Below are 17,678 nucleotides of genomic sequence, written 5' to 3'. Positions count from 1 at the left end.
AGAAACTTTGATTTTTGTTTAAATTATGGAACGAGCTCACCTTTTTTCATTCTCAAATTCATTTATCCATTTTTGAGTGTAACACTAACGACTACCAACGATGATGATGATGATTATGATTACATGCTTTCGGTTTTAGTTTTAGCACAACATACCCACAGCTTTTATCCATTATTTCCGCTTAGAAATCTGTTTAATGTTTAAAACTCTCGCATCGTGTTTTTTCTTCTTGTTTTTTCCCATAAGTCTTCTCACTTCGTCTGCCACACTTATCCGTTCTTGGTTTTAAATTTAACATTATGCACTAGAGCTGTACTTTCTCGACTGTAATCGGCTTCTGCTGTTGCTATTTCCAATGCCGTTTTTATTTGCTGTTTTTGTTTGTATCCATTATTATATCTATTGTTACAGTGTTGTTACGGGTTTGTGTTTCCAATGGTTATTATCACGCTACAAAAAATGTTACCATATAGTTTCAAATTTGATTATACATTTTCGTTTTCTGTTTGTGTTTTACGGTTTTTATTTTGACTTTTTTTTCTCGTGTTCGGTTACTGTTATTAATCATTACGATGATAAAATGTGTCTGTTTTCATTTTTGTTTCATCATCTTTTCGTTCTGCTTTTTTCCTGTTTGTGTATATTATAATAGCTAGGTTATTATTACTTAACAAGAAATGAACATCGTACTTCCGCTACATGTAATGGCGTAAAACCCACAAAGCTCGCTCTCATATTCCTTCACTGCTTCTCGTCAATCCATCGAAAAGTACACAAACCAATAAGTTGAACTAATTTATGAACAAAACAAAAGAAAAAAAGGTGCTCTTACATACTAATATTACTAATTTTCATTTTTTCTCACTTTGATTCCTGCGCAACTCGGTCTAACGGGAAGTAATCCATTTGGCATAACAGTCGTTTCACATAACAGTCGACAATGTCATTTTCCAAATCGATTGCTTTACATGTTATGCCAAACGACCGTTATGCCAAATGAGATACATTCTCGTTTAACGCCCAACCATGGGGCGCCTTCGAATGGCGAACTGGACAAAATCTAATTAGTGTTGGGATTTACAGCTGAGTCGATCAAAATGTAATTCGTAAAATGAAAAACATTAAGGCGCGCGCACACGACCAAGGTGAACTCATCTCCCCCCATTAGATATAACCACAAAATGATTGATGCGAGCCGACAGCGGTAGCTCATCCCCAGCTAAGCTGGTGGATTTCGTCGCCACTCAGGAGCCATCACATATATAGGTTGTTCTCGAATTTCTTAAACGATTTGTGGTAGATACTATTTTACAAATATGAACAAAAGTTCGTGTTTTTATTTGCTGGGAAACCGTGTGGTTAGGGTAATTGTCCTACGTTAGCAACTTTCATTATTTAACTTATATGTTACAGAAACAGATATAAATTGAAAAATACTTAGATATTGGTTTTGCTGTGCAGCTTAGTTTTGTGAGGTTATGAATTGGAATATTTTTTGGAAGAATCCCATTTGATATCAATGTCTCTTGTGTAGTGAAAGAGAAATTTTATAATTGAATTCAATCATTACACATATTTGACATAATCGTACCTCAGCAAGTTGACATAAGCTAAAACAGACCTTTGAATATACAAAACAAAGCATTCAGCATTTTTTTCTTTATGTTATAATAATAACACGTCCAAATGGTTCAATTTCTATTATGCAGACGTTATGCCAAAGGACATTATATCAAATGAGGCAATCCCAATAATTTTGATATATTCTGGTAAATTTCCAACTGAGGACAAACCATAGATTCCAAAAAAGTGCTATGATTGAAAATGACACAATTTCTCCTCACGATGTCTGTATAATCTAATGTTGATTCCCAATTTTGATTTTTCGATGAATGGTATGTTGTACAAAAATAGTTTGCTCTCTAATACGATTTACGGAATTATATCAGCTTCTCGTCTGGCTGCTGTATCCATCTGATCGGTTCGGTAAATTCGGTCTGAACATTCAATAGCACGTTTCTTTTTGGGTGTTTTAATGTAAGTATTGTAGCTGTGACATGACTGTACTCAGTTCAACATAAAGGCCTTTTGGCATAACCCGATCCATGATTCTTTCTACATATCATTTCTACGCCAAATGGTACCATTAGGAAATAATGATTACGCGAATTGGTTTTTATGCCAAACGGCCACTATGACAAAAGGAATAGAGTCGATGAAATGACCACTTTTTGATTTCTTCTAGCGATTAGTTCGTAATGAGTAGATTCTAAAGCCATATGGGATATATCGATTTATGATTAGTACCCTATTTGGCATAGTGCCGCTTTTAATAATGGTCGTTTGGCATAATGGGCAAATGTCTTTCCTCCAGCTGTCCGGAAACCATACCAAACGGTATTATGCCAAATACCCATAATACCAAACGACCATAGCGGATAAAAGCTCTATGTCAGTGTCGTTATGCCATATTATGATGTATGTTTTCCTCAGTTCGATTGTTTATTTTTGGATGCCAAGTAAACGCTTGTTGCGGTCAGTATTGATCAATACTTTTGCAACAAAATGGGACAAACTTCCAAAGTTGACAATTTTGAATGAAAAAATCATTTTGCGGAAAAAGTATGGGCCCATAACTTTCGTTCTTTTCGTAATGATGACAATATGCTTAAGCTGGGTGTACAACGGGAAGGTGAATGAATACAGTAAACTAATCGTAAGCATTTTGTGTGGGTAATCATCTTTTTATCATTGTTTCAATTTCTAACAATCTTGTCACAAAAATTTTGCTGCAGCAAAATTTGGTATCATGGCAGACTTTCCGGGAGCATCAAGTCCAAACGTTTCAATCTATACAGGAAAATAATTTAAAAAAAATCAAAAGTCTACAAACCTCTCGTCTCGACAACGTCAACGCCGGTTGATCGATCCACCCCTATAGCAAACTCCGTCTCTGCCTTGTTTGCTTCTCTGTAACACAGTGTGGTATTTGATCCGTACGTTGGTTTGTTACTAATCTACTAGGTTGTTTCTTGTATAAGTATTATGTATAAGGGGGAGGGGGGCGTTGCTATCAATTAATGCTAGTTCTAAGGGGTTTCTCCACACGTACACATACTCCTATCGCTTGACTCTGCCTCCTGCCTACTCGAACAAAATTGATGTAATAGGTAGTGCTAGCAGTACTAGTAGTAGTAGTAATAGTAGTGGTAGTATTAGTAATTTGCAGTAATAGCTAAGCCTGCAGCGATCCTAGTGGTTATAACTGGATATAGCTTGAGCGACTCCGTTTACAGTCTTTGACTTCAGTACATCATTCTCATAGGACATTATCGTCTCAGTACCGTTCTCGTACACCCTGGAAAGAAAGAATAGAGAAGTGGAAAATGAGGTTAGGTTTTGTGCAGGCAGACAAAGTATAGTTTGAAGGTTTAAGTCATTCAAAAATAGTTCGAGCATTTTTTGATTACATCAGCTAATGTTCTTGATCGGTATCCTTATGATGCCTCCCGAAGATTTTACAAATTTGATCACGGTTGGAACTAGGCATGCGACATCCCTATGGAATTCCTCCACTATAGTTTTCGTGCTATTCCTTTTTATGTTCCATCAGAGATTTTTTTAGAATTCCTTCTGAGTTTCATCAGAATATTTCTTTTGGAGTTCCTCCAAATGCTTTAGTTTTATATTGTAGTTGGAGATCATTCTGGGATTCTAAAAGAAATTCCTATTTACATTCCTCCAGAAATTTATATTGAGATTCTTTCAGAATTCAGAAGATGCTTCCGAAAATCTTCAAGGAGTTTTTTTCGGGATTTCTTCCGGACTTGCTTCTTGTATTCATTTAGGAATTCCTGTCCATACTTTCATTGAGGAATTTCATTTGGGAGACATCCAGATCTTTTTTTCTGGAATTCCTTAAGGAATCCCGGGATCTTTAGGATTTTTTTCTGAAATACCTAGATATTTCTGCTGATATTGCTGATATTGCATTCTAAGTTTTCTCCTAGGATTGCTATTATAGTTTCTTCTGGGACTTTTTTCAGGAATTTCGTTTAAAACTCATTCAGATATTTCTTCTGGAATTGCTCAATGATTTGTAATCTGTTTTTTTTTTTAATTTTGTTTCTTAACTACTTCTGAATATTTTGCTGGTATTCCTTCTAGAATATATTTTGAACTTACTTCTAGTCCACCTTTCAGAGTTACTTCTGGTTATTTTTCAAGGAATTTCATTTCGGAGTTGTACGATTATTTTTTTGAGATTCCTGAAGGGGTTTCTACTGTTTTCTAGGAGTTTATTCTTGGAAATTTCTTCAGCTGGAATCCATCTAGATACTTCTGCTGAAATTCCACCGGATATTTAATCTGAGATTCCGTCCTTTTGAGAATCTTCCAAAGAAGTTGTTTGTTTGTTTGTTTGTTTATTACCAGGGATTTTAACCTTTTGGGTCATTCATCCCGTCTTCCAAAGAAGTGTTTCAAGAATTTCTTCTGAACTGTCTTCTGGCTAAATTCCTAGAGTTTCTCCTGTGATTTTTCTAAAATTCATAAGTTTTTCAAACAGTTTTTTCTCTGAAAATTCCCCTGGGATGTCTTCCGGTATTTAAGGAATTTCATTTGAAGGCTTCTAGAACGGATCTCTGGATATATCTACTGTAATTCCTCTGGTGAACCCGTTATCGCCCAAGGTATCTCACAGGTTGAATTCGACGAGAAATCTGAGCATAAATCCTAATACAGTGTCTGTGGTAGAAGAATCTCAAGGAGAGTATTTGAGAGAGCTCTCGAGGAATTCCTCAAAAATTCCGTGAGGAATTCCAAAAGAAATCTAGGATGAAATCCTTGATGGAATTCCAAAAGGATTTCAGGAGTATTAATTGAAAAAAATCATAGATGGATTCTCTGAAATAACATCGGGAGAAGTCCCTACAAGAACCCTCAGCGCCCAGCGGAGTCCCTAAAGGATTTCCGGGAAAAGCAATGAAAAAATCGAGGGAAATATCTCTAAAGAAATCTAAAAATATGTAAATATCGGGAGGAATACCTAAAATAATACCGGAAGCAATCCAATGACAAATACCCAAAGGAATCTACTGAATCTCCTCTATCATAGAATCCATAAAGATATCCCAGGAAAAATCAACCAGGAAACAAATGAAGGAATTCCGGAAGAAGTCGTTAAAAGAATCCCGAGAAGAATATTTGAAACAATCCCTGAAAGAATCTTGGGAAAAATCTCTGAATTAATCTTTAGAAGAATCAGCGAAATAATTCCTGGAGGTATTAATAAAGGAATCCTGAGATGAATTCTAGAAAAATAATCCGGAAGAAATCGATGGAGGAAGCCTGGGAGAAATCCCCGAACGAATCTCGACAGAATTATCAGAATAAAAGTCTATCAGAGGTCTTTTTGAATATCCTGAAACAATCTCTGAAAGAATCCCGGGATTGATCTCTGAAAGAATCCTGAAGGAACCCCCAAAGAAACGCCTAGAGGAATCTCAAGAAAAATAAATGTAGGAATTCCAGAAGAAATACCTTGAAAATCCCGAAAGAAATCTCGGAGTTTAAAACAAAAATTAAAGAGAAATATCCAAAGAAATCTCGGGAAATCCTGAACAGAATCAGAGAATAATCACTAATGGAAGCTTAAAATAAGCCCCTAAGGGAAACCCAAGAAGAAGAAAGATAAAATATCAGAAAGAATCCCGGGGGAAATTGCTGAAGGAATCTCTGGAAAAAAATCCGAAAAAAGCTTTAAACGAAGCTCAGGAAAAATCAATGAAAAAGTTCATGGAGGAATATTTAAAGAAATCACGAGAGGAATCCCTGAATCTCAGGAGATATTTACAAAGAAATTCCGTGAGAAATCCTAAAAGTATCAAATGCGAAATCAATAAAAAAACTAGAAATAATCTTTGGAGGAATCTTTGAAAATATTCAGAAGGAATTCGTAAATGTTTCCCAGAAGGAATACCTGGAAGAATGCCGAAAGGAATTCAGCATCAGAAATCAAAGATGGAAAGTTGAAAGGAATCCCGGGAGAAATTCCTAAAAGTATCCCGAGAAAAAATCCTTGAAACAATCCCTGAACCTGAAAGTCTTGGAAAGAACCCCTAAATGAATCCCATCAAGAATCAGCAAATAAAGAAATCCTGGGAGAAATCCCCGGAGACAGAATTCTCTGAAAAATCAGGAAATAATTCCTGGAAGAATATTAGAAGCAGTTCTTTTGAATATCCGGGAGGAATCCCTGAAAAAATCCTGGAGAAAACCATGAAGGAATTCCTGTGTTTGGAGGAATCTTAACAAAAATTAATGTAGAAATTCCGGGAGAAATCTCTGAATAAATCCCTAAAGAAATCTAGGGAGGAGCTTCGGGAGAAGTCAATAAATTGTAATAAAGAGTAATAGTATTTTTACTAAAAACGATAAAGGATTCACAGAAGCAATTCCGGAAGAAATCTCCATTTGAATCCCGGAAAGAATCCTTGAAAGAATCTTGGAAAGAGTCTCTAAAGAAAACCTGGTAAAATCAATGATGGAATGTCTGAGGAATTTCTGAAGCAAGCCCGCGAGAAATCCGAAAATTAATCTCAGGAGAAAATCCAGGAAGAATCCAGAAGAAATCCCAGATGGAGTCCCGGAATAATCCGTGAAAGAATCCCGGACGAAGTCTCTAAAGGACATTCGGGAGGAAGCAATGAAGGAATTCCAAAGGGAATCCTGGAAGGAATTGTAAACAGAATTCCAGGATAAATTCATGGAACAATCCTTGACAGAATACTACAGTAAAATATGAAGAACGTTTAGAAGGAGCCCAAAAACATAAAAAAAAAATAAATTCCAGAAAGAATTCCGGGGCAAATCGCCGATGTAATTTCGGAATAGATGCCAAAAAAGCTATGAATAAACCTCGGGAGAAATCCATGAAGAAATCACAGGAGGAATCCCTTAATTCCTGTAGGAATCCTTGACGGAAACTCAGGAGAAATTTATAAAGGAATTGTGGGAGTAATCTTTGATTAGATCTTACAAAATCAAAATATGATATGATGATGATGTTCCAGGAGTAAATTTTTGATTTTATTTTTAGATCTTTTATCTCTTATGTCAATCAAACCCATATCACTTTTTGATCTCTATATCAAAATATGCTATTATTGAGCTCTTTTGCTCTATTTGGGAGGAATTCCTGAAAATACTCAGAAGTAAATGTACTTTAGAAACGGTAGGAATCCCTGAAGAAATCAAAGATATAAAGTTGGAAGGAATCCCGGAATATATCTATAATGTATCCCCGAAAGAGTTTTTGAAACAATCCGTTTATACATCATGAGAGGAGTGCCTTAAAGAATCCCAGTAAAAATAAATAACGAAATATCGGAAAGTATCAATGAAGGACATCTAAAAAAAACCCAAAGCAAGCTCGATAGGAAATTCAGGGAAAAAATTCAAGGAGAATTTTGAAAAAATCCCAGAAGGAGTCCCGGGGGTAAACTCTAAGGGAATCCCGGGAAGAACCAATGAAATAATCCCGGTAGGAATCTCAGAAAGATTTCTGGCGAAGAGAGTAAGAAAAAAAGCTGCCAATGCTGGTAATTACAGATACGATTCTTCCAATAATTCCAGCTGTGATTTCTTCAGGAATTTCAATGAGGTTTACTACAAAAGATGTTTTAGAATGTCCCCAGTAATTCCTGTTGGAAATCACCTTGAGGTTCCTTTAGGAATTCTCGCTGTTATTGGTCCAGGAATATTGCTGGGATTTATTCAGATTCCACCAGAAAGATTTGCAAGGATTCCCCAGGCAATTTTCGCTGGAAATCCTCCTAAAATTCTTGTAAATAGCATCCCCAAAAGCAATTATTGGAGAAATTCCAGCTGAAAATGCTTGAGAAATCACAGCAAGAGTTCCTAAAGAAATCCTAGTAGAATTGCTGATATCCTGAGAGAATTTTCTAAGGGAATCCTTGAAGAAAAGTCTGGAAGAATCACAAGAGGAGTTTCTATAGGAATAAAGATTTTTAAGATAAATCTTTGGATGAATATTAGGATGAATCACAGAAAGGATAAGTAAAGGAATATTTACAGAAAGCTTTGCAGCAGTCCCAATAAGAATGAATATAGAAGAATCCCATCAGGCTTTTTTTAAGGAATTCTCCGAATATTTCTGTTGGATTGCCTCCAGGAATAGCTGATGGATTTATCTAAACTTCCCTGCTGTAATTGCTGAAGGAATTTCTTCTTGGATTCCTCTAGCGAGTCCACTTGAAGTTCTTCCAGAAATTCCTTCTGCGAGTGAAACGTTCATTTTTTTTTCAAAGTTTATTATATAAGTCAAGAATGCTCAAAATTTCATTGCATTCGGTTTATGGAATCCGGAGATATAACAGATCAAAGTTGGCTATCGAAGAATAAAGCTTTTTTTTAAATATTTCCTATAGTTCATGTAGCCCAATCTTTCCCAAGTTTGGGCCATTGATAGACAACTAGTTGGTCAACTTAAGGTGAAACTGGAAGCATTTCCTAATTTTTTTGGTTTTTGATTTTTTATCAAATAACGAAACAATATTTTCAAAATCGGTTTTCGTACACATGTAGAGTATGGATCAAGGTATCTTCTGATTTTTTTTTTTTTGAGGTGGAAAATGTTTTCCATCCTTGCAGAAACCATTTTAAGTGAAAATTTGAGAAAATTTGATGCACTTTTCTGAAAGCTACAGCTACAGGCCTTTTTTTGAAAAGTGAAAATTTTGCCTGTGTCCGATCATTTTGTCTATCCCCTGTAGTTCCTTCAGCGGCCTCTCCAGGGACTTGTTCAGAGATTTTCCCAGAGATTGCTCCAGGAATTCCTCTAGAGATTTCTTCATAAATTTCTGCAAGGGTTCATCTAAGAACTCTTCTGGCATTACCACTTGGGATTCTTGCTGGGATTCCTCCAGCAATTCCTGTAGCAAATTATTCATGGATTTCTCCAAAAATGTAGTAGGCATTCCTTCTGGGAATCCTTTTGAGATTATTTTAAGACTTAGTGCTATGATTTGTCGAGGACTACTACTAGGATTCTTGTAGACATTTCTGGCAGGAATCCTCCATGATTTTTTTTTCTGGGTTTCCCATGCAATACCTGCAGGAAATCCTCCAGGAATTACGGGAAGAGTCTCAAAAGCAATAATTGGTGATATTCCTGCTGAAAATTCTGAAGAAAAAGGATTTCTCGAAGGAACCTCAGCAGTAATTACTGGAAATACAAAGAGCAATTTCTAGAATAATATTTTTAGAAGTTTCTGAACGAATCGTAGCAGGAATTCCTGGTAGAATTTCGAAAGTACCCATCCCAAGGAGATATCCCAAGGGGAAATCTCGAAGTAATCCTAGGTGGAATTTTCGAAGGAGCTGTACCAGGCATCCCTTTATGAATTCCAAGTGGAAATGCTGGAGAAATCTTTTTGAAATTCCTTGAAAAATACCTTAAGAGTTTCTGCTAGAAATTTCTGCTGGGATTCCTCCATGGATTTCTCCAAGGATTCTTCCAGAGTTTCATTTAGGTATTTCTTCACGGAATTCCTCACGGAAAACTGACAGAAAATCATGCTAAGATTTCTTCATGAATTCCTACAAGGATTACTCCAAACATTCTTGGTGAGACTTTTCGAGCATTTCCATATGGTTTTTTAGCAGTTATTACTCTTAGGGTTTCAAGAATTCCAGCAGAAATAGCAGAATCCCATCAAGATTTCGTAGAGGTGTCTTACCACGAATATCTAGGAAAATCCTAGCAACATTCCAGGAGTAATTCTAACAGAAATTCTCAAATGAATCTGAAGAGGATTTCCAGTAAAAATTCGAAGAGAAATTCCAAGAAGAATCTTTAGATGAAAAATCTGAGTGATTTTCTGGAGCAATCAATTGAGAAGTTAAAATAGAGATTGCTGGATGAATCCCATCAAAAATAATTGGAGAAATCGCAGCAAGAATTTCTTAGGTAATCCCAGAATATATTTGGATAAAATCCAAACGGGAATTCGTGGAGAAATCCTTGGGAGAACCTCTGGATTATCCACACAATAAATGAGATTTTGAAGGCCAGTAGACATTCTTGAGGAATTTTCAAGATGAGTTTGTGGAGTTTTTTAAATTCTTTGTTTAAATCATAGAAACAGGAATCCTAGTAGCATTTCTAGAGGATTACCTGGAGGAATCTACGAATTAACTTTTGGAGGAATACGCGAAGAAATGCCTAGAAGAACTCTTGGATGGGGTTCATGCAGAAATCTTTGCAAAAAATCCCCTTGGAATTCCTTCTCAAATGCCTGAAGGGCTGAGATTGCTCCAGAGGTTTCACCTATTATTCCTATACAAAGTCGTCTTGTGATTTATCCAAGCATTGTTATGCTATAGGAATTCCTCTCGCGATTTTTCTCGATTTCGCTTTTTAGGAATTTCTAAAATTTCTTCAGGATTATAGCAATCCTCACAATAATTCTAAGTGAATTACTAGCTAGAATTACTGGGAGGAGTCCTTGTAGAAATTTTGAAGAAATAGCTGAATGAATCATAACAGTTTTTTTTTGTGAAGAAATCTTTGCTGTCTTTGCATGGGGAATTCCAGAAAAAATATTCTGGAGAAGTGATTGCTTCGGAGATTTCTCCAAAGACTCCATTAGGACATCTTTTTGGGATGAAAGTGTTTTGGAAGTTGAGAAGCCAGCTTTGTTCCATTTTGAGCTTTATTTCAATAGGAAAATAAGCAGAAGGAGGTGCATTTCATCACAAAGAACAACCTTTTTAGAGCACACGAAATTTCCTAAAAATCCCTGATTCTATTAATTTATTAAAAGACCCCTTTGTCCGCAAAAAATGACACATAACTCTTAAATATTTAATAAATAAGGTAATAGTTCGTTCGGAAAACATTCCAACAATACATTTTTCTGCAACTTTGCCGTAGACATCAATACCCTAAGATGAGATAGGATTCCTCCAGAAGTTCCTTTCATCTTCTGGTATCCCTGAGATTTCTCTTGCAGTTCCTTCAGGGATTTCTTCTAAGGATCCCTCTGGGGTTTTTTTCAGAAACGTTTTTAGGGTTTCTTTCATACATCTCATCTGGAATTTCTCAAGCAAATTCTTCTGGAGTTTCTTTGATAGGTCCATAAAAATATGTTCTATAGTTCCGTTTGAGATGCCTCCATATCAAGAATATCCTACTGGCATCATTCCAGGATATCCTACAGAAATTCCTCCTTTTGCATTTTTTTTTCAGGAAAACTTTCTAGGGTTTTTTTCTACATCTCATCTGGGATTCCTCCAGAAGCTCTTAGAAGATCTTAGATTCCCCCGAGGAAGGTTCTGTTAAACTAATCCATAAGACACTAGCCCGAATGCTATAAAACGCATTTCTGGAAAAACTGATCAACAATTTCATCAGAGATTTTTCGGGCTAGCATTAAAGAATTCTCGCGGAGTTCCTTCTAAAATTGCCCAAGAAGTTTTTTCCGGTATTTCTCCAGGAGATCGTTCCTTTTTTTTTTTCAGAATTCACTTATAGTATTTCCCCAGGAAATCTAGGATTGCTCTAAAACTTTCTCAGATTCTAGAAGGAGTTCCATTACATATTTCTACTGTAATTATATTCCTTCAGGGTTTTTTTCGGGTATTTCTTCTAGATTTCTTCCTGAACGTACTCCTGGAAATATTGTAGGAGTTCTTTCTGGGATATCTTCTAGACTTTCTTCTGATCCTCTTCCAAGAATACCTTCTGAAATTAGGATTGATTTGGAATTCTTTCAAATATTGTTTCTGCTATTTCTCCAAAATTTACTGAAAGGGTACCCTTAAGATCTCAAGGAGTTCTTTCTGAGATTTCTCAAAAGGAGTTCTTTTGGGTTTCTTTTGAGGCTTCTGGAAATCCTTCTGGAATTCATCCAGTTGTTCATAATGGCATTTCTTCTGGATTTTCATCTGAAATTCCTCCAGATGTTTTTGTGGGATTCCTCCACATACTTCTTCTGGGATTGATCCAGTAGTTCTTTCCACCTCAGATTTCTCAAGAATGTGCTTCTGGTATCCCTCAAGGAGTTACTTCTGGGATTTCTCTTGGAGTTATTTCAGGAATTTCTTCCGGAGAATCCTTTGGAATTTTTTTCAGGATTTCTTAAGGGTTTCTCCAGACAACTCTTTTGGGATTCCTTAAGAGGTCTTTCTGAGATTACTCGAGGAGTTTCTTCTAAGATTCATCCTACAAATCCTTCTGATGTTCCTTTTTTATCTGCATTGACGAGATTTTTAGCCCTAGGCTAGTTCATCTCGGGACCCCCGTTTTACTTCCCTTCCGAAGGAAGAACTCAAATTTTGCGAGTTTGTCGGGAGTGGGCTTCGATCCCAGGTCCGCGGCGTGATAGTCAAGTGTTCTAACCATCATACCAGGTTCGCTCCACACGAAGTTCCTTTGTTAGGTTCTTTAAAAATATATCCTATAGTTCTATTTGGGATTCTTCCTGATCGTTCTTCTTGGAATCCTAGCGAAACTCCTTTTCAGATTACTAAAGAATGTTTTTCTGGGATCCTTTCAGCAAATCCTTCAGAGATTTCTCCTTAAGATCCTTTTCGATTTTTTTCAGAAATGCTTTCCTGGGGCTATTCCAGACATATTTTTTAAGATTTCTCCAGAAGGCCTATCTGAGATTCCTCAAGAAGTTTCTTGTTTAATATTTTTTCAGAAATTACATATTGGATACCCGCAAAAATTCTCGTAGGATTTCTCCAAAAGCTCCTTCTCAGATTCTAGAAGGAAGTCTAGGACGAATAGCATAAGTGACTTCTGGAGGTATTAAGTTATACATAATTCCAAAACATTGTTTAAGACAGAATCAATAGTACTCACTTTTTGGTCATCAGCTTCTTGCCGTTGACGAAGGTGGTCGAGGTGGACGTTCGCTTCACCGGGCCGCTACCGACGCTGAATTCCGATATCGAGGTGAAGCCACCGCCGCCACCACCCCGGTGTCCCATCGGGTCCGCGTTGAAGAAGTCGTCCATCAGGTTAAAGCTCATGAACGGGGACATGAAGGGCGAGCTGATCACATTCTGCGGGTGGGAATGTCGCTGTCCATTGGTGGCACCGTTCGCCCGGCGCCCATTGTGGTGGTGGGACGTCACTGTGGGGGAAGAGAAACGTTGTCAACTTCTAGTCAATTGGATCGTGGAATTCATCCGTTGTTAGCTTACCCCTGAAGATCTCCTCAAACGGCGATCCGCCGAAGAACTCCCGGAACACCTCCTCCGGGTCGCGGAATGTGAACGGGAATCCGCCGAAGATGTCGAACTCGTCGTGGATGCCACCGCCGTTGTGTCGCCGGTGTCGGCTGCTCTGGTGGTATCGGTCAGCACCATTGTTCATCAGGCCTTCCTTGCCGTACTGGTCGTAGATGCGACGTTTTTTCTCTGCGAATGTGTTGCGGTAGAATGGGAATATTAGTAAAAAAGTTTCATACGCACTTATTTTAGTTTAGTAATAACACAACACATCACAAACAGCTTTAGTAATTATGCAATCACGGCGAATAAAGGCTTTAGTCAGTTGTACCTCTTATTGCATGTCTTAGTTGCAAAACATGTGGACATGTAGTAGGGATCACGTAAAGTTAGCATACGTTACAAGAACAATCAACATCATTAGATTGCATTGTCTGGAAGGGTGGGTGCGACTACTCATGTAGCCCTTCAGTGAGTGTCGCTTGCAAATGGATTAGGGCAATTAGGGCGGGCGCTGCGAATGGAGGACATCCTCGAACGGCATGGTTATAATGGCAGTGTAATCGTTTGATTTGTTAACGCAACAATCGGCTAGCAACTAGGCGAAAAACTACATTAGAGAAAATGAATTCCTCGTTTTATGGGTTAAAAAAACGGAACGAAAATAAAACATAACCAAAAAAGGGGGTAGTAATAACACATTCTATCTCCAACAACCCCAACGGCGTCCGCTGAGGATAGTCACAGTCGTCGCCGGAGTTGGTTGGTTGGCTCTCTTCAAACGCTTTGTTCTACTCTACCAAAGAAGCGGAAAAACGGCGTCGTCTCGAAGAATCCCCGAAACGAGAACGTACGGTTGCTGTTCTCGCGACCGCCGGACCCACCGTGGTGAGACCGTGTCCCGCCGCCGCTGCCGTATCGCCCCCCGTAGGACCAGTGGTCAAAGTGGCCGCCACCGTACTTGCCACTGCTGTAGTCCCGATTGGTATAGGCGGTGTAGTTGCTGCTGTCACGCATGCCACCGCCTCCTCCGGAAGTGTAACGGTCACCGGTGGTGGCACTCTTCCGCGTGTTTCGGGTGTCATAAATGTGTCGTTTGTAGGCTGGGGTGAGAACGAACGAATTTTAGACACACGGTTGGCTGGTTTGTACTTTATCTTTCGCTTTTGTTGGTTTTGGGTTGTAGGACTGGGTCAGCCTGATACTGGCTGATTTTAAGTAGTGTAATTTATGATTTATGCTGATGTTGTGTTGTAAATGAGATTAGGGTAGCGAACCACTTGGGCAGCGGTCGGTATTTTGGGCACTCTTCGCTATAACTCAGTCAACTCCAAACCAATTGACTTGCAATTTTGTACACGGCTAGATACTATACGGATCTCATCGCGTTCCAAAAATTATGTCAATTGGTTCAGAATTGACTGAGTTATAGCAGAAAAGTGCCCAAAATAGGACCCCTATCGAGATGGTTCCACTTCCCTTTTATGGTAACTACGAAGCGAGGACGATTTTTCTCTGGATAGCTTGTTTCCATAATTATATTTCAAAAGAGAGTAGGGTCTGGGACCATTTGGGCAGGAGCACCTATTTTGGGCACTTGCTGCTATAACTCAGTCAATTTCAAACCGATTAATTTAAATTTTTGCACATGGCTAGATACTGAGCGTATCTGATCGTGCCTCAAAAAATCAAGTCAATCGGTTCAAAATTGACTGAGTTATTGCAGCAAGTGCCCTGAATAGGTGCTCCTGCCCAATTGGTCCCAGACCCCAACTGGATTTGGATATGTCTTTTTGTTTCAAATTTTTGGATCGTATTTTACATTTCTCAAGTTTACAGACAGTACTATCAGACAGAAAAACTGTTCCTTCTTCCGATAGTTGTGGTGGATTGCGAGGGACAATAAAATACGATCCACAGCTATGGAAGTATGTAGGTGTTGTCTCAAAAAGCAGTGACGTCCAAGGACGGAAACCCAACAGAAGATTGTTGAAAATGTATTCATGATGTTTTCCATGACTAATTGTTGAGTTCTTTCAGTAATTAATCATCCAGTTTATCTATGCTTATCAGCATTCTTGGAATGTCCTGCATCTGTATTCTTCGAATACAAACCTACAGTAGTATTGTTCCAAGTGCATCCTTGCCGGAATTGCCTTAAAGATATTTTTATACACTCATATACTGCTTATATTCTCCTCAGAGAATAATCCTAAATGAATGTGAATTGACGTACCTATTCCCGGAACTTTCCCTAAAAGAAAGCTTGAAGGTAAAAGCCTTGAAACTATCTTTGGAGGAAATCCTCAGAGTATCCCTGTAAGAAATCCTGAAGAGAATCCCTAGAGAAATTCTTGAACAATTTCCTGGAAGTATTTCCGGAGAAATCTTAAATAATTGAGTCCTTGGAAAAAATCTTGAAACTCACCTGAAGGATTTCCGGGACGAATTGTCGGAACATATTTAAAAAGAAATGTCTAGAGAAATTTAAATAGGAAAAATACTTCTAGATGAATCTCTGGAGGAGTTTCTGAAGAAATCTACTATCCGTACTTCTTGGAAAAAAAAATATAATCTCAAGATATATTCCTGAAAAAATTTCTGACGGAATTCTTTTGCAGGAACTGCAAGGAGTATTCTTGAAGGAACTCGTGAATGAATTCTTGAACAAATCCGTGGATGAACTTCTAAAGGATTTCCTGGAGAAAATTGTGAATGAATTCCTAGATGATTTCTTGGGGAATTTCCTGGCTCTTGTATGCATTCTTCTTAAACTATCCTCAAGAAGTCCAATAGAGGTTTTCGAGAGGAACTGTCCGGAACTGCAGAACCGGTGCCCATCTTCTGTGACAATCAGAGTGCAATTCACCTGGCGGAAAATGATATCGGCAATTCATCAAGAAGCAAACACATAAATATTCGCCATCGAAGAGAAACACATCCACCTTAAACATATTAATGCCGAACATCAAGCAGTGGACTTGCTCACCAAGGCATTAGCGATCAAGAACTTTCAAGATGGACGGAAGGCCCTTGGTTAAGGAGGGATGATAGAAGTAACCCACGGCATAAATATCACAAGGCAGGCTAGTAACCTATGTAAACATCTATTTTGGATGTAAACATGTGACGTCGTTCTTATCGTTTTTCACGTTGATCAAATTGGTGTGAAGTACTAGATCACATATGAACGATTTGAATTACGTCATCAAAAAGCTCTCAGATTTCGGGAATATATCACCTTCTGTACACCGTGGAAGTAACCATAGAATCATAGTATGCCTAGGATCACGGTGTACAGAAGGTGAGATATTCCCGAAATCTGACAGCTTTTTGATGACGTAATTCAAATCGTTCATAGGTGACTTAGTACTTCACACCAATTTGATCAACGTGAAAAACGATAAGAACGACGTCACATGTTTATATCCAAAATAGATGTTTACATAGGTTACTAGCCTGCCTTGTGATTTTTATGCCGTGGCCGTGCATAGGATTAGATTATGGTAATAAATGTCATTCAGTATTAGACCACCAAACCTAGCAGACGTATTATTCAATAAGAATTGCTAGAACAATCCCTGGCAGAATTTCCAAAGCATTGCCTGATGGGATTCCTGGAAAAATCTCTGGAGGAAAACATGGACGAATTCTTGAACGAATTCCTGGAGGAACGCCTGGAGGAATTTCTAAGAAAATCCTGGAGAAATCCCTGGAGAAAATCCTGGAGGAAATGCCTGAATCATACGCGCCAACTTGTGACGTAGTTGGGGGGCAAGGCCTCTCAAAATCATTGAAATTCGGATAATATCGACGCAGTTCATCTAGTTCAGGCATATTCACGTGGAAACTAGTACATTGAGCTGAAAAAAGTTGAATATTGTCGAGAAAATTTCCAGGAGGAATCCCCAGAGGGATTGTGGGATGAATCCCTGGAGGAATATATAAAGAAATCCCTTGAGGCATTCCTGAGCATTCCTGCTGGTGTAATTCATACAGAAATTCCTGGAGATATTGCTGGAGGAATTACTCTAGAAATTTCTGGAGGAATCTCTCGAAGAATAACTGGAACAACCCTTAGAGGCATCCTTGGAGACATCGCTAGAGGAATCTCTGGAGGAATAGGGCAAGTGTGCCATCAGTAATCTCACGCTCCTATATTCATCCTATTCGAAAACAAGCGATAACGGCACCGATTGATTCCGCTCTTTTTGTTTTCATGAGTGCTCATTTCTAACAAAAAATACAAAAATAAGAAACAAAACATACAGCGGTTCAATCCTTTGTGTTTCGAAGGACGAAAATGGAAGCCACATGCTTAATATCCCATATGAAGGAGAAATTTTTGGATGAATTTCTGGAGAAATCCCTGGAAGACATACTGGAGGAGTTCTCTGAGGAATTCCTGACGGAAT

The 17,678-nt window shown here is 38.1% G+C and overlaps 1 protein-coding gene across 4 annotated transcripts in view; it reads right to left on the bottom strand.

The window, feature by feature from the left end:
* Positions 1-214: 214 nt before the first annotated feature.
* The window catches only part of LOC109397407 (dnaJ homolog subfamily B member 6), a 391,375-nt gene continuing 373,911 nt past the window's right edge, over positions 215-17,678 (bottom strand). For 2 of the 4 annotated variants that reach the window (XM_062843038.1, XM_062843039.1), the window contains 4 exons: positions 14,064-14,366; positions 13,237-13,452; positions 12,893-13,166; positions 215-3,358 (listed from right to left, as the gene is read on the bottom strand). In XM_062843038.1, coding sequence (XP_062699022.1) covers positions 3,253-3,358; positions 12,893-13,166; positions 13,237-13,452; positions 14,064-14,366 — 899 coding nt within the window. In that variant the 3' untranslated portion in view covers positions 215-3,252. The remainder of the gene's footprint in view (positions 3,359-12,892; positions 13,167-13,236; positions 13,453-14,063; positions 14,367-17,678) is intronic. The other 2 variants (XM_062843040.1, XM_062843041.1) reach the window with 1 other exon arrangement.

This window comes from Aedes albopictus, chromosome 3 (assembly GCF_035046485.1).
Source record: "Aedes albopictus strain Foshan chromosome 3, AalbF5, whole genome shotgun sequence".
In the NCBI taxonomy this organism is placed as follows: Eukaryota; Metazoa; Arthropoda; class Insecta; order Diptera; family Culicidae; genus Aedes; species Aedes albopictus.
The sequence above is the reverse complement of the archived record's forward strand: the minus strand, read 5'-3'. Positions and strand labels throughout refer to the sequence as shown.